General features: G+C 41.3%; 1 protein-coding gene across 8 annotated transcripts; it reads right to left on the bottom strand.

Annotated features, from left to right (window-relative positions):
* Positions 1–1,705: 1,705 nt before the first annotated feature.
* LOC126389314 (centrosome and spindle pole-associated protein 1-like) lies at positions 1,706–23,218 on the bottom strand. Of its 8 annotated transcripts, none has more exons than XM_050042931.1 (28): positions 23,105–23,218; positions 20,714–20,861; positions 20,314–20,386; positions 19,507–19,610; positions 18,875–18,940; positions 17,537–17,859; positions 17,345–17,430; positions 17,153–17,249; positions 16,669–16,774; positions 15,842–16,119; positions 13,811–13,935; positions 13,514–13,655; positions 13,021–13,132; positions 10,751–10,898; positions 10,458–10,634; positions 10,016–10,128; positions 9,623–9,772; positions 9,317–9,460; positions 8,563–8,676; positions 7,896–7,962; positions 7,487–7,613; positions 5,693–5,832; positions 5,480–5,608; positions 4,010–4,050; positions 3,778–3,838; positions 3,067–3,176; positions 2,744–2,900; positions 1,706–2,133 (listed from the first exon to the last, which is right to left on the bottom strand). In XM_050042931.1, the coding sequence occupies exons 2-28, from the start codon at positions 20,810–20,812 to the stop codon at positions 1,961–1,963; spliced, it is 3,462 nt and encodes a 1,153-aa protein (XP_049898888.1). In that variant the 5' UTR covers positions 20,813–20,861; positions 23,105–23,218; the 3' UTR covers positions 1,706–1,960. The 8 variants fall into 8 exon arrangements, 7 of the variants coding, with proteins under 7 accessions (XP_049898888.1, XP_049898889.1, XP_049898886.1 ...); XM_050042932.1 differs by having other exon boundaries at positions 20,714–20,840; positions 23,105–23,209; XM_050042929.1 differs by having other exon boundaries at positions 20,714–20,815; positions 23,105–23,209.
* Between the last annotated feature and the right edge of the window lie 281 nt (positions 23,219–23,499).

The following is a 23,499-nucleotide window of genomic DNA, read 5'->3' as shown; positions in this document are numbered from 1 at the left end:
TTAAAGGGACAGTTCACCCCAAAATAAAAAATACATTAATTTTTCCTTCACCTGTAGTGCTATTTATCAGTCTAGATTGTTTTGCTGTGAGTTGCCAAGTGTTGGAGATACTGGCCGTAGAGATGCCTACTTTCTTGCTAATATAATGGAACTAGATGGCACTCAGCTTGTGGTGCTCAAAGCGCCAAAAAACACATGTGAAAAACTCAACAGCAATGTCTCTTTCCAGAAATCATGACCTGATTACTGAAGATAATCCCCAGACCTTGTTGTGAGCAGTTTCATGTAGGGACTATTTTCTTCTACCGAACTACACCTGCCAACAGTATCACCCTGCAGAGGGCAGCGTGCATTCACTGCTAGCTCACCTGGCACCACTGAGCTAGTTAACGTTACAGCTCTCCATAAGCAGACCCACGCTTCCTTCCGCATGGTGATATGTTTTGCGAGTGTAGTTCATTAGAAAAAAAGTTCCTCCATGAAACTGCTTACAAGATAATCTAGACTGACAAATAGCTGACGGCCCTACAAAGGCTAACTGCATTAACTGCAATTTAAGTGCATTTTGGGGGTTATAGGTCAAAATGTTGATTGTTTTAAGGCATAAAAATTACTTTATGAATACACATTTAATACATGCACTGCTACTTTTCTACCTCTAATACATTTGGCTGGTCCAAAAAAAACAACAACCTTTGAAGCCATTTTCTCAGTTCAGACTGAAAACTACTTTCAGTGTCTTGGACATTAATGCAGTGTTATTAATGTTGCATGACCTTGAGTGCAAAGGTCTAACCCATCCATCCATTTCAACCGCTTATCCGAAGCTGGGTCATGGGGGCAGCAGACTGAGCAATGTATTCCAGACGTCCCTCTCCCCAGCGACGCTTTCCAGCCTCCTCCTGGGGGACCCCGATACGTTCCCAAGCCAGACAAGACAGTTTTTTTCTGGGTCTGCCCCGGGGCCGCCTACCAGTGGGCTGTGCCCAGAACACCTCTAACAGGAGGCACCTCAACTGACCCTGTTCAATGCGAAGGAGTAGCAGTTCTACTCCAAGTTCCCTATAACTGTCCAAGCTCCTTACCCTTGTGAGGAAACTCATTTCAGCTGCTTGTATCCACGACCTCATTCTTTCAGTCATTACCCAGAGCTCATGACCATAGGTGAGGGTTAGGACGTAGATCGACCAGTAAATCATCCCTCTTCACCATGACGGTCCAGCACAGCGCAAAGGTCTAATCTTTAATGGCATTTTTAACTCTGTGTGTGAATAAGGGTTGCTTTTTATTCAGTATTTATTACAATTTTAAATAATCTAGTCAGTTTGATTTCTCAGTTGTAGCTGTTTCCTGTGCCAAACTGAACTGCTAGCTATATCTTCATATTGAACAGACAGAGAGAGTGGTATTGATCTTTTCATCTAATTCTTGGCAAGAGAGTGAGTTTACTTCCCAAAATGTCAAACTAAATTACATTCATTTATATATATATATATATATTTATATTGAATATAATATAGTTTACATAGCGTACATTTAAATGTTAGTGAAGTCAAAATTGCTGCCATGTTTTACACACATGAATGACAGGAGAAGCACAAATGTTTATGTAAACAGAAATTTTAAAACATGTGCATCAAGTTCATTGTGGGCTAACTGTGGCAGACCCTGAGTGTGTGATGTGAAACAATCAAAACACAGTTCATATAATTAAAACATAATTTATTTAAAACATAATTTAATTATTAATAAAATAGTAAACAAACAAGAATTCTCACTGTGACAACAGATATTGAGGTTCTCTGACGTCATTTAACTGAAAGTACATTCCCGTTAGTATCGTTTTTTTAGACATTCATACAGAAGTGTCTGTCCGTCACAAAAAGCTGTGAGTTAAAACCAACCATGATCTCATGATCAGAGGGGGCAGGTGTGTTGAGGCGAGCTCAGGGACACAATGCTACGTCTTCAACCGCTCCCTCCTTGATGGTCGGTCCAAACATTTCAGTGTGTCCGATGTTCCTGGTCGCATCCAGGAATCTGTGGAGACAGTATCCACGGAGCCTTGATGGTTGAGATTGCCGAGAGAAAACCGGGGAGGGGAGGAGTTGTCATCAGACAGGTCTGCTGCTCCTGAAGAACACAGAGAGTGAAACATTAAAGAGTTAAATAACAAACTCAGATACCCATCTGCTCTTAAAACCAGCTGTTTGCATGACAGAATCACCGTTCATTAACTGCTGCAGACCTCACTGTGTGTATATGATAATTAATAACATCTAGACAAATATTTGCTGCAGAATAATTGCAATGCTTTTCTATATCCACCTATAATCAACAGCTCCCGTGGTTATTTGAATACTGGCTGTATTAAAATACCCCCTTGGCTTTTGCAACCCATTAAAGCCCTAGGCTAAAATTTTAATTCAGACATCTAAGACAAATAATCTACTGCCTGGTTTTTCAACGGGGGTCCTCAGAGTTACTGCAGGGGGGGGGCGCCAAATTATTGTTTGATAGTTATGAGCATTTTTTTTTTTCTTTTCAAAAATTAAATAATGTCTGAAAATACACATTAACATGAATCTATCTTTGTGGACAGAAGTTTCTCTCTCTCCTACCTGAAAAGTAAATACAGGTCAAGACAGAAGTTGATATGCTTTGCTGAGATTTGCATTCGTCCAACGAAACTGGAACTACATAAAATACAACAACAAGCAGAACTGAACCATTCTAGTCGTACCTGCTGTGTTGCCACGACGACTGAGAGCCATCAGACGACCTGTCCTGTCCCGGCTCCCTATGTCACCGCTGGGCTCAGCTTCCTGCTGCAGTCTGTTACCTGAGTGGGCGGAGTAGTCATCACGCTGGCTGAAGGGCTGGCTGGAAGCAGCTCGATCCTGAAACAACCAGAGGACATGAAAATCAAAAACAACACACAATTACAGTTGTCCATTATTTATTATTATATATGTGCTTAAACTCAAAGTCCAGATAGTTATTGTTAAAGCTGCACCACACATCAGGAAGCTGTGAGGTTTGTGTGTGGTGTGTAAAGCAACGTACCTGGGGACGCTGTGGCTGTTTGGCCAGCCTCCTCCTCTCCCTGGCTGACAGCAGAGGGGCTTTTTCAAGCTCTGGGGTTTGCGGCACTGGAAAGGCATCGCCTAGGGGGTCTTAACACAACACACACACACACACAAACACACATAAACCCAGAGGCAAAATTAGCCCCAGGCATCTCAATGACACAAACTTGAAGAGGACACACTGTGCTACAGTTTGTTGTCCCCACATCTCTCCACCCTCTCCGCTCCACTCCTCCTCTATATTTACATTAACCTGGTGATACTAGATAGTATATACTGTATACACAGACACACAATATAATAACAATACTTTAAATTGCCTGTCCTTTATTGAGCGAGATGTACTTCATGCAGAGTTCTGTTTTTGGGTTAAGTCAACCTTAAATTATTTCAAGCTGTGAAGATTCATAATTAAGTAACTGACTTTTTAAGTTGTAGAAACACTGCACTTGTTTCAGATGAAAGCCAAGCAAATGATCTTATTGTGTTTAGAGTATCAAAATATTCACTTTCTGCCTTGAGACTAAAAAAATACACCAGTTCTATAGTAATAGTATGTTGTGTAAATGAGAGATCCACAACTCCAAATGATTACATTTTTCATCGTGCATCAAAGAGGTGCAGATATTCGACATATAATGACAGTGAAAGTGCCTTTATAACAACACCTGCATCATGGTGCTCTTACCAATGAAAGCACTCTCTGACTCCAGCAGAGAACCTCTTGCAGACCCCCCCAGCACACTCCTCTGGAACATAAAACACAACTCTTTTCATACTTACACTCCACTACTCACAAGTTAGACAGTGGATATAACAGTACATATAAACCAGACAGAATCATGTAAGGAATTTTTGTAGCTGATAAAGCACGGATGCTTTATTTAAACCAAGCAATTATTAATTATTATGTAACTCACCAGATAATCATTTTGCTGTGGTGGCAACAGGTCAAAATAATCTGAAACACAACAAGAACATTACTTAATTTCTCTTTTACTTTTCACTACCACAGAAATATTGGAAGCCATTGAACGTAATTACAGCTGGCATTAACATGTGATCTGCATCTGGATAGCCTGTAAACGGAAAGTGAACGTTGACACAAGTGTCACACAAAATACTTTGTGATTGGAATTAGATGGGAACAGACTTCTGAAGGTAGTCTGGTTTGCAGTGCATTCAGACACTTCTGACAGGGAGCAGGTGACACACCTAGTAATTCATTTTCAATGAGAGGCAAGTGGGCAGGTAGGGAGGTGCGGTCAACCTGACAGGCGTAGCAACAAGCGGGCAGTCCTGTGAAACTGTAGCAGTCGTGCTCAACTCACACACATGCCCGCCCCCTGCCACACTTGCATTGTCTTGAACATTTTTCTACACAACACAGCGCGAATCAACGGACAAATGACTGGTGACTGCCATGTGTGAGTTCCCTGAATTATAAAACTGTTTTCTAAACAGTTATCGGGACACAAACGGGGGGTTGCATGGCAGAGCATCAACATAAGACTGGATGTATCAGGTAAGGCTACATATAGCGTCAGCTTAAGCCAGGTTTCAGACACAGCTATGCTAATATTGCTAACTATGCATCAAACACTGGGGGCCTCTCCCATTTCCCGATTATGTGCTTCCTCAGCTCCTCAATCCTCTGGCTTGTGACCAGAAATCGATCTCAGCGCTCCATTTTGAAGGACGTCCCAATTCCTAAAATTGGCAGGACTAAGACACGAGGAGAGGACTCAAGGAAAGGTATCAGGGAAAATGGAAAAGGCCTTGGGACTGCCACTATGTGTCAACACAGCAACCTGTGATGAGGGACATATGATATTGTTTCCATGGTTACCACACACAGGTGCTTGACATTTACTTGCATAGCGCTCTTCTGCCTGTCACATGAGGAGCACAGTGAAACCAAGATCCAAGCAGGTAATCAGGCAGAGTGTCGCTTACCATCGGAAATCACCTTAACTCCACCTTATTCTGCTAACTGGAATAAGCACAGTAAAAGCTAAAAACAGCAGCCGTAGCTAGCAAGTCTGCTGCATTTAGTAAATTAACTCCTTACAAGTGTTGACAAGCTGGCCAAAGAATGTTTATCAACACGTGGTGTAATTACAAAAGCCTGTTAATTGGACTTCATTATCCAGATACAGATCATGTGTCAATATCAGGTGTTAATTGGGCCATATAGAAGAAATATTCATTCCCAACATCAACATTTGAAACTTACAGAATTATTTTAAAAGGCATAAAAATTCAGCCAACTGCCGACCTAGCATGATATAAGTGAACAAACTTACATAAACTGTTCCACCACAGATACAGCTGTAACTGAAACTACTGCAAAGGGATAAACAGGACTTAAAATTGCAGTGAGCTCTGACCGTCCTGGACTGTTGACCTCTGGCTGCTGAACTGGTGATACGGATCCCTGTATTCCCGCCTTCTCCTGCCTCCTCCTCCTCCTTCCTCCGGCTTAGGAACGTCACTGAAGCCCAGCCTGGACTCACCGTCTGATTCACAAACACCCAAACAAACCGGTCACAGCTAATAATGCTGCTTTGCGTACCATTAAGACTGTAAGACTTGTGTATTACCTGTGTATTTCAGCTGAAGGGAGTCGTGGATACGCAGCAGGTTTCTGGGCTCCACGTTTCTGGAGTTTGGCCGTCTGACCGGCGCCTGGAGCCGCAGCCTGGCCATATCGAACACGTCCACCTGGGGACGCTCTCGGTGTCTGCGCAAATAAAGACAGGATCACACACAAATGCTCATAAACTAAATTGGCATCAGTCACTTATTTGGCACAGAAGAATCTCACACAAACGGCTAATGATAAAAGTGATCTGAGGAAAAAAGGGCAAATCAGGATTTACCAGGATCTTAGATTTAACTTTACTGTATGACGGGGTAAACACTGGTCCCCAACCTCTCTGGCAACTGGGCCCCCACAGCCCTAACAGATTAGCCCAAGTACCCCTTCATCAACACCATCACTTACTTCTAACATTCATACATTATTTTCATGCAGTGTTACCAGGGTTGTGTGATTTCTGCACAAAGTTTAGTCTAAAAATGATCAACCTGATGTACTGCCTGTAACCATAAGTCCTTTGAGTTCACCACTGCTAAAAAATTGCAGAATTAAAAACACTGTCATTGGACAAAACTAACATCAGTCAGCTGATATTATATTTGCAATTTAGGCGTAAGGTGTTAGCTAATTAGTGATCACTGTTAAGATATGTCATTTTATCAAACAACTTTATTACCAGGCAAAAATATTCCCAGGGATACCAGGATTTTTTTGTTGTTGTTAAGAGGAACCAACTGAAGTAACAGCTTAGCTGTTATGACTGAATTCAAAGATTAATCATCTTTAACACTGAAGTGTAGGACTGCTTTTAAATATGTCAGGTCATCAATACATTCTGAATATTACAAATATTTCAATACTCATGTTCCACAGTATCGATACACCAGTACCAGCAGCACTTTCTCGCTTACAGCAAGTTCACACACACACTACACTGCCCTAACAGCTCCGCCTCCTCTCACTACTTACAGCTGACGCACATGGAACATTTCCTACTGCTGCAGCTTCACATTAACTGGCGAAACATGAGTTGACTTTTGTTATGAAGGGGGTCACAGGAAATGCAACGTGTCTGTAAGGTTAGCCCTTTCCGCTATTGTTCATCAAAGATTTCTATACAAAACAACACAACAACCATTTTCTACACTTTGTGACAGCGGATCAGTTTGAAATATTGCAGGGAGTAATGGAAGAAGATGGAGAAGCCGCAGTGAGCTGTTACATGAAGAGCTGCAGGCAACAGACTGCACACCTCCAACTTAGCGAGATAACCAACTTTCACTTTCACAGTGCCCTGCTGTCCGCAGACTGCAGCATAAAAATACATCATGTCTGCTCACAGAATGATGGAAAACAGCCAGTTACTGCCTGAAATCTTTATTAAAACAATAGTTGTTTTGCTGGCCCCAGAAATCTGTGACTTGTAGAACTTGACTACATTTGCTGTGATGATCAGTAACAGAAACAATAAAGATGATTCTGATTCTAACTACAGGTGTCACCAAAATCTTTCAGATTGACAGTTTAATGTAAAAAAGTTTTAATTATTGTTAATGTTTACTGCAGTCATTCTGCTGTTATCTGCTACTAACCAAGAAACAAGTTGCTGTTGTCATGTTACAGAATACAATTTGATAAAATATCAGAGCAACAGATCCAAAACTACCAGTGTATCCAATGTGTCAAATGTACGAAGGTAAGAAACCTATATGTGACTAAATATTTCCGCAAAATGTTGCACTCCATGTGATAAATAAGATTTACAATAAGAGTGATGCATGTGCCTGGGTCTGACCTGTCACTCAGCGGAGAGTCTAATTCCTCCCAGTCGGCCTGCTGCAGACGACCCTCCACTCGTTTCTGTTCACTGCGAAGCTGCCGACGCAACGCTGACAGCTCACTGAACACATCCCGCTGGTCACCTGAAAACACACACACACACACACACACACACACACACACACACAGTATGCTACAGTGTTTTTACAAACAGTACAGATTCTCAGTACTAAGCTTTAACAACTGGGTAATATGACAGATGTGAAACAATATTAGCCCAGGAGCTGTGGAACAAGTTGTACCACCTGTTGAAACATTTTAATGCCGTCAGTGGGACTGACAGAACCAAATAATATGACACTGCAGATATGGCAAACAACTGCTTTGCTCAGATGACATTTTTAACTGCCTTGTTGATACAGTACCAGCAGCACGAAGCTGATTCCTACAAGCAGGGACAGGAGGGGACTGGAGACCAGACAGAGAGCGCTCCTGAGAGACACAAAGAAGAGGATAAAGTTATGAAAACAAAAATACACATTGGAGGAAGACGTTTCTGTGTGTGAGCTTAAAGGCCTAGACACACCAAACTGACTCCAGAGAACTAGCAGCGATGAAGGCCCCCTGCTGCGCTGCCTGACGTGGCCTTGCCCAGGCCCAAAAAACTGTACATGAACACACCACAAAGACTACAGCCATCAGTCAACCAGCGCATACGTTCTGCACCTGCGTGTGGGGAAATAACTCCACACAATCATCACTCAAAAAGGGAAACAGGAACACCTTCTTGATGCTAGTTAGCCAGTTAGCACATTAACAACACAATCCAGTGTTGAAAGAACCCTAAACACAACATACTAACCATGTGGTGATGAACAATAACACAACCCATCACGAAACTAAAGAGCTGTCAAAGAGCTCAATGGCTAAAGAAAAATAATCCTACCTCATGTAGCAAGTGCTTAACAGCCAATCAGAGTGATTTCATTTCTCGACGGGCTCTACTCTCGTCGATGCTGATACAACATGCTGAATCAGCAAAGACAAAAAAAAAAGACGAAAACTCTGAGACTGGGCTGAGACGAAACTCACAGAAAGGGGGGCAGTAGAATGCTGGCTGTCAGCAGTGGGTGGTCTGGGGGTGTACTGGCGTAGCCCATGTTTCTTCTGCAGGGTGGGGATTGGAGGTGACGGCTCCCTGGGGACCTACAACACACAGCCACCCATTAAATGCATAAATCTACAGGTTAATAAAATGAAACTTGATGGTTATCACCCTCTGACTGGAAATATCAAGAGTGGCTACAAAAAGGGACATGCTACTTAACAATCCTTTACCCACTGATTTAACATTTATAAGCAGTGTACAAAAATATAAATATATAAATGGTTTAGAACACACTATACTATACTACGGTCAGCTGACTGTCAGTTATAGTCTTTGTGTTGGGTCTTTGCAACTCGAAACAGCACTGTAAGACCTAAGGCAACATTTTATCACATGGATCATCAAGCAAAATTATCTTTTGGACAACATAAAATGTCCTTATGAGGAAAGACATTAAAGTTCCAGTCGTTGATTTTATTGTCACTGCCTGAGAGGACTAATCCTCAACAGGTACATGCTCAGACAGATTACACAGCTAGAACTGAAAGTTTGCTGATTATATCTGTATGATAATAACTGTATAATAATTATACAGCAAAATAATAATGATTACACAATTTAGGTGATATTGAGACTAACATTTTCTTAACTTCAAAGCTTCCCAGTTGACACTTGTAACTTTTTAATGTCTCTAAATTGCAGTGTGATCGTGATTGTCGCCATGGAGTCTGAACTAACCTCCTCCAGCCGCGCCTGCCTCTCCCTCTCACACTGCCTCCTCAGTGCTGCGCTCTCCTTCTCCTCCGCTTCCTTCTTCTTTCTCTCCATTTCCTTCTTCCTCTGTTCAGCCAGCTGAATTAGTTCTTCATTCTTGGCCTTTTGCTAAGAGACACAGAGGAAAGGGGGAGAACTGGCGAGTCAATCTGAACTTCTGCAAATGTTATCGCACTTCCCTGTAGACTACTTTTTTCGGATAATTAAAGGATCAAGTGCAATTATTGGACACAAGTGTAAACCCACGACTTAAGATTTTTAGGTCCTCACCTCCATTTCCTTTCGTTTCTTCCTCTCTTGCTCTTCTTCATACTCTCTCTGGATACGAGCCCTCTGCTCCGCCAGCCTCTTCTCCTCTTTCTCCTCCTCCAGTCTTGTTCGTTCCCTCTCCTCTGCCTTTTTAAGCATCTTCTCATCAATCTTTAAACAAACCCAGATTAATGAGACAGAAATTCATTAACACAGCCTCAAAATGTCAAACAACTTTTACTTGCAGACCAGAGGGCATATTCTTGCAAAACAAACAAAAACAAACCTCTCCCTGGTTTGTGCTGGTAAACTTAAATGTATTTGCAGTTTTTTTACAAGCAGCTTGCTAAATTTCTAGAGAACAGAATGTCAAAAGGATGGTCGGCTACCAGTTGAAGTGAAACTCGGCAATACCTGCTGTTTGAGGTAAGCTTTGTACTTGTCCTGCTCGTGGAGCTGTTGCTGGCTGGGCTGGTTGGCAAACACATTGCCTCTGGCAAACTGGGGTGTTTGGACATGGGTGAAACCTATAAAAGATGGAAACATGAAGAATTCTACATGAGGAATACCAAAGAACTTTCTCTTCTAAAAAAAAGTCTCACTGAGGAGCAGCAGCTGAGGTCATCAGTATATCAGACCATGTAAGCACAAACCTTAGTGGTGCTAGTGTTTATTGCTCAGCTGCAAATATGACATTTTTGAAAATAGGCATGAGTGAGCTCTAAGCACTCATAGAGTCAGCAGTGTCACTCTGTTTTCTTTGTATTTTATAGTGCTTTGTGAATGTGTGGTAAGTATGATTCAAATATTCCTGTCCATGGCTTTAATACATTAAGAAGAAAGATGGATACGGTACCAGAGAGCCTGTCACTAGTGTCATGGCTACTGCAATCTGTTACAGTACCAGAGACTCTCTCATTGGGGTCAGGGAGCTCTGCCCGGCGGGCCGTCATGGCAGCCGTGGCTCTCCTCTGCCACTGCTCCGGGTTGCTGTAGGCCTCCTCGTTCAGTTTGTGCATCTGGTTGAGGTCAGCTGGCAACAAGAACAGCAGGTAGGAACTTGTCATTTGTGAACAGAACAATGTGTGTGATCATTTTGCAGGAAAAACAAGAATACAACTATAAAAAAAAGACTATCTATTCACATACCGATAAGATTTCCAGTGCTGTCTCTGAGTGGGGCTCCTCCTCCACCTCGACCCCAGGGTTGGTGGTTCTTCATGTCAGCCTCCAGCTGGGCCTCATAACGCTCCCTCTCCTCCCTCTCCACACGCCTCTGTTCCTGTTGCTCCTGGATCTACAGTACAGTATGTTCTAGGTTACACCGAAATCCTCACATGACAAATCCTTATTCTTTAAACCCTAAGAAATTCTCTCTGTCGGCAGCTAATGCTCTTCACAACACCGGCTTTTCAGTGCTTTGTATGAGTATAATTACCTCAAACTGAGCCAGTGATGCATTGGGTAAACCCGTGTGATCAAAATATATTACAATGCCTTGCAGTATAATTGTTGGATAAAAATCAAATTAATCAAGATGCTTTAAAAAGAACTCCAATTTAAAAAACAAAAAACAAAAACAAAACTATAACCTGAAAAAATTAGAAAACAGAGGCCAGGTAAATGTAAGAGGCATATGTGTTGGTATAAGCATAATAATACACTCTGGGATGTCCTAATATTGGTATTCTGACCGCCGTAACCTATCAAAGATCATTAACAGATAATGGAATAGTTTGGATGTTTGGAGTGGGCTTGCATAAGGTACTTATTCACAGTCAGCCTATTACATACAGGAGATGGCGGTCGGCATGCCCCCATTTTGGAGAAGCAACCACCACAGACGCTAAGCAATGTACTGCCGTGGACAGAGGCAGCAGCAAATTGTATTTTAGCCACCTTAAAAAAAATCACTTTCAGTTTAAGCGTTTGATATATTGATAACATTTTCACCGCTTTACCTTGCCATCAGACAGCGACTTCTGATAAGGAACTGAGACTGTTATATCGCTCTTTTCAAAGCCTAACTCCATTGAGAAATAGTCATTTTTGCTCACTCAACACGGGAGCTGCAGGTCTGCCACTGTCTCAATGTGTGACTTTGGTGAATCCCAGCAAATGGCAAAGTCACAGAATAATACAAACTGACTGAATGAAGCAGCAGTAGACCAGCAGCACCTGTGTTCAGTGATGTCAAATGACTTTTTTTCTCACTGGAGTCTGGCTTTGAATAGAGAGATACAACTGCTTCAATTCCCTGTTGGAAATCGCTGTCTGAGGGAAAAGTAAAGCAGGTAAAATATTCAATACATCAAACACTTTAAGTGATTTTTTTAGATGGCTAAAATACATTTTGTTGCTGACCCCTCCACAGCAGTACATTGCTTGGTTTCTGTGGGAGTACTCCTGCCTGCTGTTCCAACTGGGGGCATGCCAATTGACATCTACTATATGTAATACATTGACTGTGGATAACTACCTCCTACATCCTCACTTCAGAAGATCCAAACTATCCGTTTAAGTCCCAAAATCAACCCAACAAACAACCCAAGTACATCAGTACTGAGCCACCTGGTACAGCTTTATGTGAGCCCGCAGTGATCATGTGGCAAAATGTGCTAGCTAGGGCGACAAGGAGAAAGGATTTTTGTAGCTTCAGTATCACAGAGTTACTAGAGGAGAAAGATAAGGACTGGGATAAGACTGAGGTGGCAGAGGGATATAACGTAACAGCTGAGCAGGGAGAGGTCTCACACACTTCTACAGCTGACTCTATCAACAAATGAATGAGGATCTAAGGGTGTAATTTAGCTTACACTACAGCTTTTAGTCTAATCTAGATCACTTTTACCTTGTCGTAAAGCTCGCTGTTTCCTCTCCTGGAAGCTTCCTGCCAACATACCACACACTAGGATGCAGTGAAAGTTAAAAGTTACCTGCAACCACTTTAATTCATACTCCCTACCAATAGGACCTGAGCCAAGGTGATGCTGTTCATACACATTCATACACTGTAGAGGTTGCAGTACATCTGTGTCACCATTTCCTTCCAAGTGTGCCTCATTCCTAAACACACAGTGCCAGCAGCCTAGCAACAGGCAGATAATGGCAGGCCGCCAACAAAAAGACAAAGGAAATATTCACTGATATGGTCTCAAGTCGATCACAGGCTCCTGACTTGCATCAAATTAAAATCGTATCGTGGCAGACTCTTCCATATCAGCTGATATTGTGTCGTTGTATAGAGAACTGATATAATATTGTATTGTGATGTGTGATTGACACCCATATTGGATATGTTGTTATTATACAGTCATTAGATCCAACCACCACGAGTTCTTTGTGTTTTAGAGGAAAATTATTATTATTATTATTATTATTATTCTAATGGATGATGGCAGTAGGGAGGTTTCACCTACCTGTTGTTTCAAAGCCTCCCTGTAGCTCATAATCCTCTCCCTGGTTGATCTGGTTCTGTCTGAAGGAAAAGTCCTGCCATGCAAGTCCACAGTTGCAGCGTCGTTGCTAGACCTGTCAGGAAAGTTGCAGAATGACACCAGGATTTTATTCTATTGTCCTGTTACAGTGTCTTATTACATTTCCCTAAAATGACATTCAGTTTTACGAGACAAAAGCAATCCTACTATGGTTACTAGTCAATTCTCCAATATAATGGGACAAAAAGGTTTACACAAGCAGGTATTAACACCATGTCCATTCTGTTTGGCTTGAAATCATAAGGCAGATTACAAGAGGTTACACCACTGTGGTTTTTGCTCATATGCCCCAAAACAGTGAAGTGAGTTGAGTTGACAGCACCACCAAATGATGAAGAATAAGATGCCTGAGTGCTTCCTGTTTAATTTTCTGACTCTGCTGCCTAGGCCAAAGCACTAAAGAGGAGATATTTACTGTATTGGAGGCTCAGGGAAGCTGCTCCCACTGTGCTGGCTGTGAGGGCTGTGGTGACCATACTGGCTGGGCAAAGCTCCCCCTGGTGGTACGTTCCAGTAGGACATGGGAAGACCAGCACCAGGAACAGACAAGGGGCCATCTGGACAGAAAAATTAAACACTCTAAAAATATGATTATCATGCTGAATGTAGCATATTTGTATAGCATACTACCAATATGTTCACTGAGTGTGATATATACTATCATCAAGACAACTAGTTTTACTCCCATTTAATAGAGGAGACTAGTGCTTACAGTAGGCCATGTTTGGGTCAAGCAGGTTTCTGGTGCCGTAGTAGTGGTGGGGCTCTCCATACGGGCTCCTGTAGCTTTCACTGAGAGTTGAAGGAGGATGTGGAGGAAACAAGGGGATTCTGGAGCTACAAAGTATGATATCAAATTGTCAGTGTTGTTATATAACAGTGTCTCATCTCAAATCTAAAACCTTCTGCAGGTCTTATTTTTCTTGCTATATCTGTAGATTTAGGTGTTTGATATTATGTATAGAGAATAAGCAACAATGTCAGAAAACAATGCATTCTCGGAAGTAGCATCCATACTTTGCTTCTTGAACAGAGACAAGAAACAAGAATGGACTGGTCAAAGAGTCAAATGATGATGCAGTCAGGCAGTTCGGGTAAGCTTGTTAGAAAATATCGCAGGCTTCAGGCGAGTGGGTCATAGAGGAGTGTTCTGAGTAAGTTATTAACTTATAGAAACATTGTGCAGTGATCTAACTTCCACCTTCTCTTCCCCTCTCTCCATCTCTGTCTCTCTCACACAGCAAGCAGCTTTATCATAAGCGCTGCTGAGCTCAGGCTTTCCATTACGCGGCTTTTGACCAGGAACATCTGTTGAAGTCCGACTTATTTAAATCTCTCCTTTCATAACGTCCGGTAAAAATATTTCCCTCTGCAAATATGTAGGCCGAACACTGTGCCCTAACAGCAAGCAAGTGCCTCTCTGTCCACACTGAGGCCATGAAATATGAACTTCAGGAACATCATGTAAACAAACCACTGTACCTGTCAGCTGTGCGCTAGAGATCATACTTAAGATATAACCACTTAAAAGATGGGTGAGTACTTGCTGTCTTTCTATGTTTGTACTTTTTAAACATTTTTATATTGTGATATTTACTGGAAATGACATGATGATTGACCGTGTTTTCAAACCAGATAAGATATAACTCATACACATCGTCTAATTGTACTCAGTCTCTACCGTAGCTGCCGTGTCTTTAAGTCCCACAGTGCTTTGCATAGCTCACTACCACTCATCTTATTCTCTATTATAATCAGGGCTGCACAGTATGAGGTTAACTAAAAAGGCAAAAATAGTCTTAAATTTAAAGTTAATTTATACTCAAGTTTAGGTGTCAAATAACCTGCCAGCAACTTGGCAAAAACAGCCATCTGTCAAAACTGACCACATAGTTTAAAGTTATAATTCTCAAGATGTTAAGGAAACACTGTGTACACCAGCACTAGAAGCCAGTGCCTCTGCCTGCTCTCCTTCTGGCAAATAGTCTCCTAGTGGCTGGAGGTGCATGACCTCGTTAATTCGCCTTATGTGCGGTCTGATAAACAAAGAAAGAGATTAAAAAGACTGAGGGGCTGACAATAAGATTTTACCTGTTTCTTACAGTAAAAAAATAAATATGTATAAATAAATGTAGCAGTTTGTACATTTTCGTCACTAAGTAATTAAGTAAAGTTTGTTTAATATGACATCTTTCACAGAGCATTTCGCAAGTCATTAAGTGCTTCACTGGAATAAACTGTGAAAAACGCCCATGAAAACAATAGTTAACTACTTTTCTTTACAGCATATGGCACAGCTGTAATGACAGCGACAAAGACTGACTGACTGACATGCATTGTTATTAAAAATATTTCTCGTGATATAGTCTCTAAAAGTGTATGATTCAACTTTTTCCCAAAGGCTACAGTAAAGAAATACCATGATAAATCATAAATTAAATCACAAGTATTAAGATAATATATCAGGAGGTAAGAATATCGTCCCATTAGTCACCGAGGTTAGCACTGACGACAATGATTCATCAATGATGCGTCTACAAAAAAAGACAATTTGGTCAATTTTTTGACAGTGAATCTGTTTTAATCACAGGGAGTACTGGAGCAATAATCACCAGCCACAGCAAGCTGTTTATGTAGTGTTAAATTGCACTAGCTGTTACCACAGTGACAACATGACGCCAAATCAACCAAGACTGAAATCTAGAGAATTATAGCTTCCATGAAGTTTAAAGAAAAGGGATACCTGGGAGTGTCCATGGCTCTGGGGAAGGAGGGGGCAGCAGGCTGGGTGTTGGGAGACAGACCTCCTCCCCCGAGGCCCAGGGCAGAGCTGTACTCCAGCAGAGGGGACTGGAAGGCGACATGGGGCTGCTCAGGAGGAGGCACCTCCCGGTCTCTAACACCTATCTTCACATTATTAGGCAGACCTCTGGATGATGTTTCACTCTCTCCTGTTGCTGAAGGCTCTAAGACCTGCCGATCTTCTCTCCTGCACAGTCCGAACTGTCTGATGCGGTCAGGCTGAAAACAAAATTGAAAGATAAACAAATATGTTTAATTTTTTTTATTATTTTTTTTATACTTTATTAATCCCCGAGGGGAAATTCAATTTTTCACTCTGTTGTCAATTACACACAGGTCCAAACACACACATGCACAAACTAGACCTATACATGCACTAAGTGGAGAGATGTCAGAGTGGGCTGCCCATGACAGGTGCTGTGAGCGGTTGGGGGGTTCGGTGCCTTGCTCAGGGGCACCTCGGCAGTGCCCAGGAGGTGAACTGGCACCTCTCCAGCTACCAGTCCACGCTCAATATTTTTGGTCCGGACGGGGACTTGAACAGGCGACCCTCCGGTTCCCAACCCAAGTCCCTATGGACTGAGCTACTGCCGTTTATGAGATATATTGAAAATCCCTTTGACATCTCCCCAAAAATATCATCCATGTCGGCTGAGACACAATACTGATTCACAGATTATGCTCTACAAATGTAGCTGAAGCGTAAAATACTTAAAATGGCCAGTAAATTTGTATCTACCCACTGTGACCTTAAAAATAATCAACAACCTTCTTGACCCAAACTAAATGTGAGTTGGTTGTCAGATGCTGGCTGACCGGTTTCTCTGGATCGTTTGCCCCCGTTGCAGCAACTTTCAGCTCCAAATCTTTCTCCCTGCAATAAGGACACACATGTACAGTTGTTTAACAGAGATACACATGCTACGCATATAATGACATCACCCTGCAGGATGTTCCAACAAGAGCTCAAGTAGAGGTTCAGGGTTTTGCTCAATAACAAGACACAAGGCCCTTGACGGACACATTAGGTGTTGTCAGGATGGAAGCTAGCCGAATCTGTGGATGGACATTCAGCCCTTCAGAGGCTTAGCTATCATTCATGATCACTCAAACACAGGATAACTGCCTGTAGTATTAGAATTGTGCAGCAGTTGAACATCGCTGTGAATATGTGTCATCTACCTGCCTAAAATGAGAATATTACACCGGTGTAATGCTGTACATGGAAGAACAAGGATTACTGACAACGCACCTCTTCTTGTTCCTGTGCTGTTCAGCTATCTGCTCCTGCAGCTCCTGTCTATAGCGCTCCTTCCTCCTCTGTAAGGCATCTTCTGTATCAGCTACTCCTGAAAAGATGATACCAATAAACAATAAGGGGGGCCGTCGATACTCTGTAGTTGTTTGGTGTGAGTTATCTGCAAAATACAAAATGTCCTTTAACCTATTATAAGGCCAGTGGCAAACTCAGCATCCTCATTTTTGGTCAGTGCTCTCGATCCCCTGCCGGCTAGATTCTCCCTCTTCTCCCTGAGAAAAGCCAGATAAAAACAGATTGACAGAGAATGATCAATAAGGACATACAAGTCAGCTATATTATAACATGCTTTCAACATACACACATAAATCAACATACCTGCCGTCAGTCTTATTGGATCGTGTCTTCTCATAACTGGTCTCAACCCCTGTATGCCTGCGCCGTCTTCCTTCCATCAGCTCCAGCTCCTTCAAGTACTCCTCCTCCTCTGACTCCTGGTCCGCTAGCTTCCCCAGCCTGTCACAATGCCTGGGAAGTACAGACGACTGCCCTTCGTCCTCCTCAGGACTGAGAGTGTTAACCTCAGTAAGGCGCAAAGCCCTGTGCAACCGCCTACTGTCCTCTGTTAGAGTGGCTGCATCCCTCCGTGAGGGGGGTCGCTGTTTGGGAAGAACACCTGTCTGGTCTTCAAGCAGGTGTTGCTGAAGGAAACATGTTCAAAAACAGAGTGTGAAGATATCATCAGGTCCTTATTGTCAATTTTAAGCATCAATGCCAAGTTGGGTGCAATCAAATGTACAATTTATTTTGTTAAATCTAAATCAGTGGTTCCCAACCTCTTCTGTCACCTTACAGTCAGTATTTTTGGGAACACTCAAAAAACATTGCATCCTTTTGCGCTGAGGGGAAAACTAAGCATTCACTGCCACACTGAAAAGTTGCAACAACATCATCAAAGTAACATCAACCATCGCCCCATTACATGAAGCTGACTATTTCAAATATTTATCCATTATTCTCAGCTATCCAGTTCAACCATTTATCCACTTCCTTTACCTGTTTATTTTAACCATATATGTCAACCACATATGCATTACTTTTAGCGACTTACCTCGACCACGCTCACTTCATGATTAGTTTTCACTATGTGATATTTTTAGTTACACAACATTCAGGTGTTATAGAAAATGAATATGTAGACATATTCTTTTCATCAAATTGTAATTTCCATTTGTCAAATGATTTGAGCTACTCTACTATCTTTCCATGAGCCCACTAAAAACTGCAGAAGTACACTCAGAGCTACAAGTACCCCTGGCTGGGAATCAATCATCTAAACAACAATGGTAACTGCTCATTTTCACAATGTACCTTAAGTGTGTTTTCGTATTTATTTTTAGGGGAAAAAAGCAGCACCTTGGGGTTGTTTATTAAATCTCTATATACTGAATGAGACAGTCAGCATGAGGTTTCTGTATCACTTAATTCTTTCAAGTTAGTGTTCCACAGATTTTGGCAGCCATCCAGTAATGAAGAGGTTCAGTTCATTTTCTTTCATTAAAAAAAGGTGGCAGGTAAAACAGTTGAGGTTCTTAGTTAAATTTGTGATATGCCAGCAACTGACACAGATGTTTTTTTAAACATAACCCTCTCCAGTCAAAGACATGATTTTCAAATCAGCTGACATCATTAGGTCATTTAAAAGAAGACATTTACCTTGATAGACCTCCTGTTATCAAGGTGAATTAATGGTCCAGGCTCTCCATGATCCAAGTGTTTTTTCTGTAACATAAAATGTTACTATCATGACTCCAACATTGTGACTTTTACTCTTCAGAGCTTAAGTTAATATCTAAAGTTAAAAGGAGCTTATCCCTGAGCCCCAACCCCAAAGACTGGATCCTCACCCACCTGTGTAATATTAGCACAAATAAAGCCTGTGTATACTGTGAAATTTGTGATATTTAACTTGAATATATCTGGTATGACAGGTTAATGGTAAATGTACTGTATTTGTGCTGTATTTTTTCCATAGCACCATGAAATTAACAGCATATCTAGAAGTTTATGCCAACTGTTGGTATTAAATTACCACATGCAGGAAATACCCACCTAAATTTAAATGCCTGGTAAACAAATCTTGGTCATGTGATATTTCCAGACTGTAAATACTGCTGAGGATACCTGAACGCTACATCGATCATGGGATACCAATAGCTGCAAAGGGTACAACCTCTAGTACAATTCATCTCAATCTAAAACTAAACACAAACTATTGTCAGATCTAGAACAAAGGGTGTTTGCTACAGCCAAACCAATGAGTAAGCAGGTAGGTCAGTGACAGTCACCTGAGCCATGTAGCGCCTGTAGTCCATACGGAGCTCATGCTGCAGCCTCTGTTTCTTCCTCTCGTACTCTATGCCGAGGGGCAAACCCACAGTGCAACTGTCTTCTAACAAAACGCATCCATCAATTTTTAATAGAGACATGAGGCAAAGAGTTTGGTGCCAAAACAAGAAAACTGCCTCCTTAAAGCTACAGTTGGTATTTTAATAAAAATTACCTTTTGTCATTTTGGCTGAAACGGTTACTATATCCACACCGTAGTACCTGAGATAGATAGTCTGTGAAAAAATCATGTTCTCCTCATAGTGCTCCTAATGGCATTTGCAAGAATTCACAGCGCCTTAACAAAAATAACCAATCAGAGCTGAGGAGCCTCAAACGCAGCTGTCAAACAAGGCAGCACTGATCAAATATGAATTACAATTCTGTTACTGCATTGCCTATTTCTGCCGTCAAGTGTTTTATGAAACATATTTTAGTAATTTGTTTTGCTGTAAAATGAGAAAGTTTGTGGCCTGGCTGCCATGTTGGAAACAGTGGAGCCAAAACCAAGCACCGGCCACTTTTAGAGGTAAACAGTATACTTTATTTCTGAAAACATCAGAGGCAAGAAATGTGACACAATGAAAAAATAGTATTTTTTATAAAATTGCCAACTGTAGCTTAGCATCTACCCAGACAAACATTGCCCACATGACAACACGACAAATCATGATTTACTATTAATTAGAGATTTTGTGATTTGCTCATCTTTTATGAAAAGAATCATTTAGGAGTTTAAATGAGGGAAATGTAGAACTGAACTGTACCTTTCCCCTGTGCTATAGTCTTGGGAGGGATGTTCTCTTTAACAGTGGATCCATAAGCTCTGTGGGGTTTTGCCTGTCAGTCAAAAAAAGAGGAACATCATGCATTGAAAGGTATGCACAATAGGATCACTGGAAAAGAGACATCCCAGTGCTCTGCCAATAACTTTCCAAACAAATACAAAAAGAGCTTAAACACTCAATACTTTCCTTCAGTTACAATTAAATCTGTTCTGCTTTCTGTCCACAGAAAATAAAGTGACGCATAATTTACTTCTTTGTATTTGTATTGCACTTTATGAAATAAAAGGTTATAGCGATCAGAATTTAACAAAACAAATGTATATAATAAATGGTTATTGATCCAGAAGCCAATAACCTGACAACCATCTTACCAACACACCTTTATTTCCATGTAAGGAGGGTCTTGCTCTAAACTGGCTTTGTCCTCAGCCACTCTGGCCTTCCGCGCCCTGATGAAGCTCTCCAGCTCATCATCCATCTCCTTTTGGCAAAGTCATACAACCCAACTGAGAACACAAAATGCCAAGCTTGGCATAATATAAGAGCATAAAATAAAACTGTACAACCCCCATTTCCAAAATTTGGGACGTTATATAAAATGTAAATAAAAACAGAAAGCAATGACTTGCAAATCCTTTTTGACTCATATGTCATATTTAATTGAATAGCGTACAAAGACAAGATTTTTAATGTTCAAACTGATAAACTCGACTGTTTTTTGCAAATATACACTCCTTCTGAATTTGATGCCTGCAACGAGCTCCAAAAAAGTTGGGCAACAAAAGACTGGGGAAGTTGTGTAATGCTCAAAAACACCTGTTTGGAACACTCCACAGGTAAACAGGTTCATTGGTAACAGATGATAGGATCATTATTGGTTATGAAAGGGGCACCCTCAATAGCCTCAGGCATTCACAAGTAAGTAGAGCATGAGATTCACCACTATGTGAAAAACTGTGTGGGCAAAAGTCCGACAGTTAAAGAACATTTCTCAACGTATTATTGAAAGGAATTTATGGATTTTATGGATTTCACCATCTAAAATCCATACTATCATGAGAAGATTCAGAGAGTCTGGAGAAATCTCTGCACATAAGGACAAGGACAAGGCTGAAAACCAATATTGAATGCCCTTGACCTTTGACCCCTCAGACAATACTGCATTAACAACCGACATGATTGTATAAAGGATATCACTAGATGGGTTCAGGAGCACTTCATTAAACTATTGTCAGTAAACACCATTGATCACTGCATCTACAAACACCAGGTCAGACTCTACCCTGCAAAGTGAGAGGCATAAATCAACAACATTCACAAACGCCGCCGACTTCTCTGGGGCCGAGCTCATCTGTGAAGACCTGACACAAAGTGGAAAAGTGTGCTGTGGTCTGACGAGTCCACATTTCAATTGTTTTTGGAAATCATTGATGTCATGTCCTCCAGGCCAAAAAGCAAAGGACCATCCAGATTGTTACCAGTGCAAAGTTCAAAGCCAGCAACTGTGATGGTATAGAGGTGTGTAAGTGCCCATGGTATCATGGGTAACCTAGACATCTGTGAGGGCACCATGAATGCTGAAAGGTACATACAGGTTTTGGGGCAACATATGCTGCAATACAGGCAACATCTTTTTCAGAGATGTCCATGCCCAGTCCAGCAAAACAACGAGACACATTCTGCACGTATTACAACAGCGTAGCTTCATAGTAAGAGAGCAGGCACTAGACAGGCCCGCCTGCAGACCAGACTGCAGAATGAGTGCATATTTACAAAAAACATTAAAATGTATTAGTTTAAACGCTAAATATCTCCCTTGTGTACTCAATTCAATTGGACATAGGTCAAAAAGGATTTGCAAATAATTGCATTCTGTTTTATCTACATTCTGGCATCCCAAGTTTTTGTGTTGTAAAATGACAACTGACTCCAGGCTGCAAAACTCATAGTTTTAGTTAGTGAAGATAAGAACGGTTATTGAATAGCTACAATAATTAATAACCCTTTGAAAAAGGGGTTTCAATAGTGTGCCATGGAGGGCCAAATGTATACAGCTTCCATCCATAGGCTGTAAAAATAAAACATTTTATCACAACCAAAGACTACAGGAAATAATATCACTATTTAGTTCCTTAGTGTCACTATAGTGGTGCATTATCTGTGGAGCTCATTTATCAGGGAAACGTCCGTTTGCGGCCTTTCATCACTGTTTGGGTGACTTGAATTTTGTTTTTAAAGTAACGTTAGTGAGAAACTAGGGGTCACATAGAGCAGAAAGGCTAACGTTCACCTGAATAATTACTGTCAGCAACATAGTATTGATATTAGGTACACATCATTCGACTCTACACAACTTGGTGCTGACAAATATTGATTAACGGTCAGGTCGATACGTTACTGTCTCTTTAATTTTCCGTTGTCAGGCAACCACAATGAACACGATAGCGTCACACTCCCTGCAGATAGCATTACCCGCTTAACGTTCACGGTATTGGCTTAGCGGCTATCATTATAACAACACAATTATTATTAGAATGAAAAATAATAATGTATGTAACACAGTAGTGATTGTTTAGTTAGTTTACAGTAACCAATAGCTTACGTTAGCTAGCTTGTTAGCTCTAACTGAAAGAGAGGCAAACCCAAAGTAAAGAACGAGACAAAAACTAGGAAAGCTAACCTTAGCTAATGACGAGCTCCTCGCCGAGTTAGCGTTAGCTTTCTACGGTAATTATCGGTATTATAAACGTTAGTACTAAACAAAACCTACCATTGACCGATGCTGAGTATGACGTTACCGGATAAGGCAATGTTTGCTAGCTCGCAAATGTTGGCGGTGCCTTGTTCGTCCACTTTGAGCACATCACTAACAAGTTCATCATCATATAACAGTACTTCCGGATTTGATTGTCAAAATAAAATCCCTGTGAGAAACCAGCTGTACTCACCCTTCGGGCCACCATTGCGACATTGTTTCTAAGGTGGTTATACTTAGCATCTGCGTGTTAAGGGGCTGAGACATTATGCATCTTGGTTCATTGTTTCATCTCAGTTTTCTGAAGTTCATCAATTCATAATGCATTAGTCATTTTATATTTTCCTTTTTATCTCACCAGATATTATGATGTATCATTTTAGATAACTGACATATGAGGCTTATTGTAC

The sequence above is a fragment of the Epinephelus moara genome, chromosome 4 (assembly GCF_006386435.1).
Source record: "Epinephelus moara isolate mb chromosome 4, YSFRI_EMoa_1.0, whole genome shotgun sequence".
In the NCBI taxonomy this organism is placed as follows: domain Eukaryota; kingdom Metazoa; phylum Chordata; class Actinopteri; order Perciformes; family Serranidae; genus Epinephelus; species Epinephelus moara.
Note: the sequence above shows the minus strand (reverse complement) of the source record. Positions and strands in the feature narration are given on the sequence as shown.

What these genes read in the sequence shown, in the direction of transcription:
- LOC126389314 (XM_050042929.1), bottom strand. An exon ending in TTCCCTGAGCCTCCAATACA is followed by an intron (nt 13,133 to 13,513) that starts GTAAATATCTCC and finishes CTTTCCTGACAG; the next exon opens with GTCTAGCAACGACGCTGCAA. An exon ending in AGAAACGAAAGGAAATGGAG is followed by an intron (nt 9,461 to 9,622) that starts GTGAGGACCTAA and finishes TGTGTCTCTTAG; the next exon opens with CAAAAGGCCAAGAATGAAGA.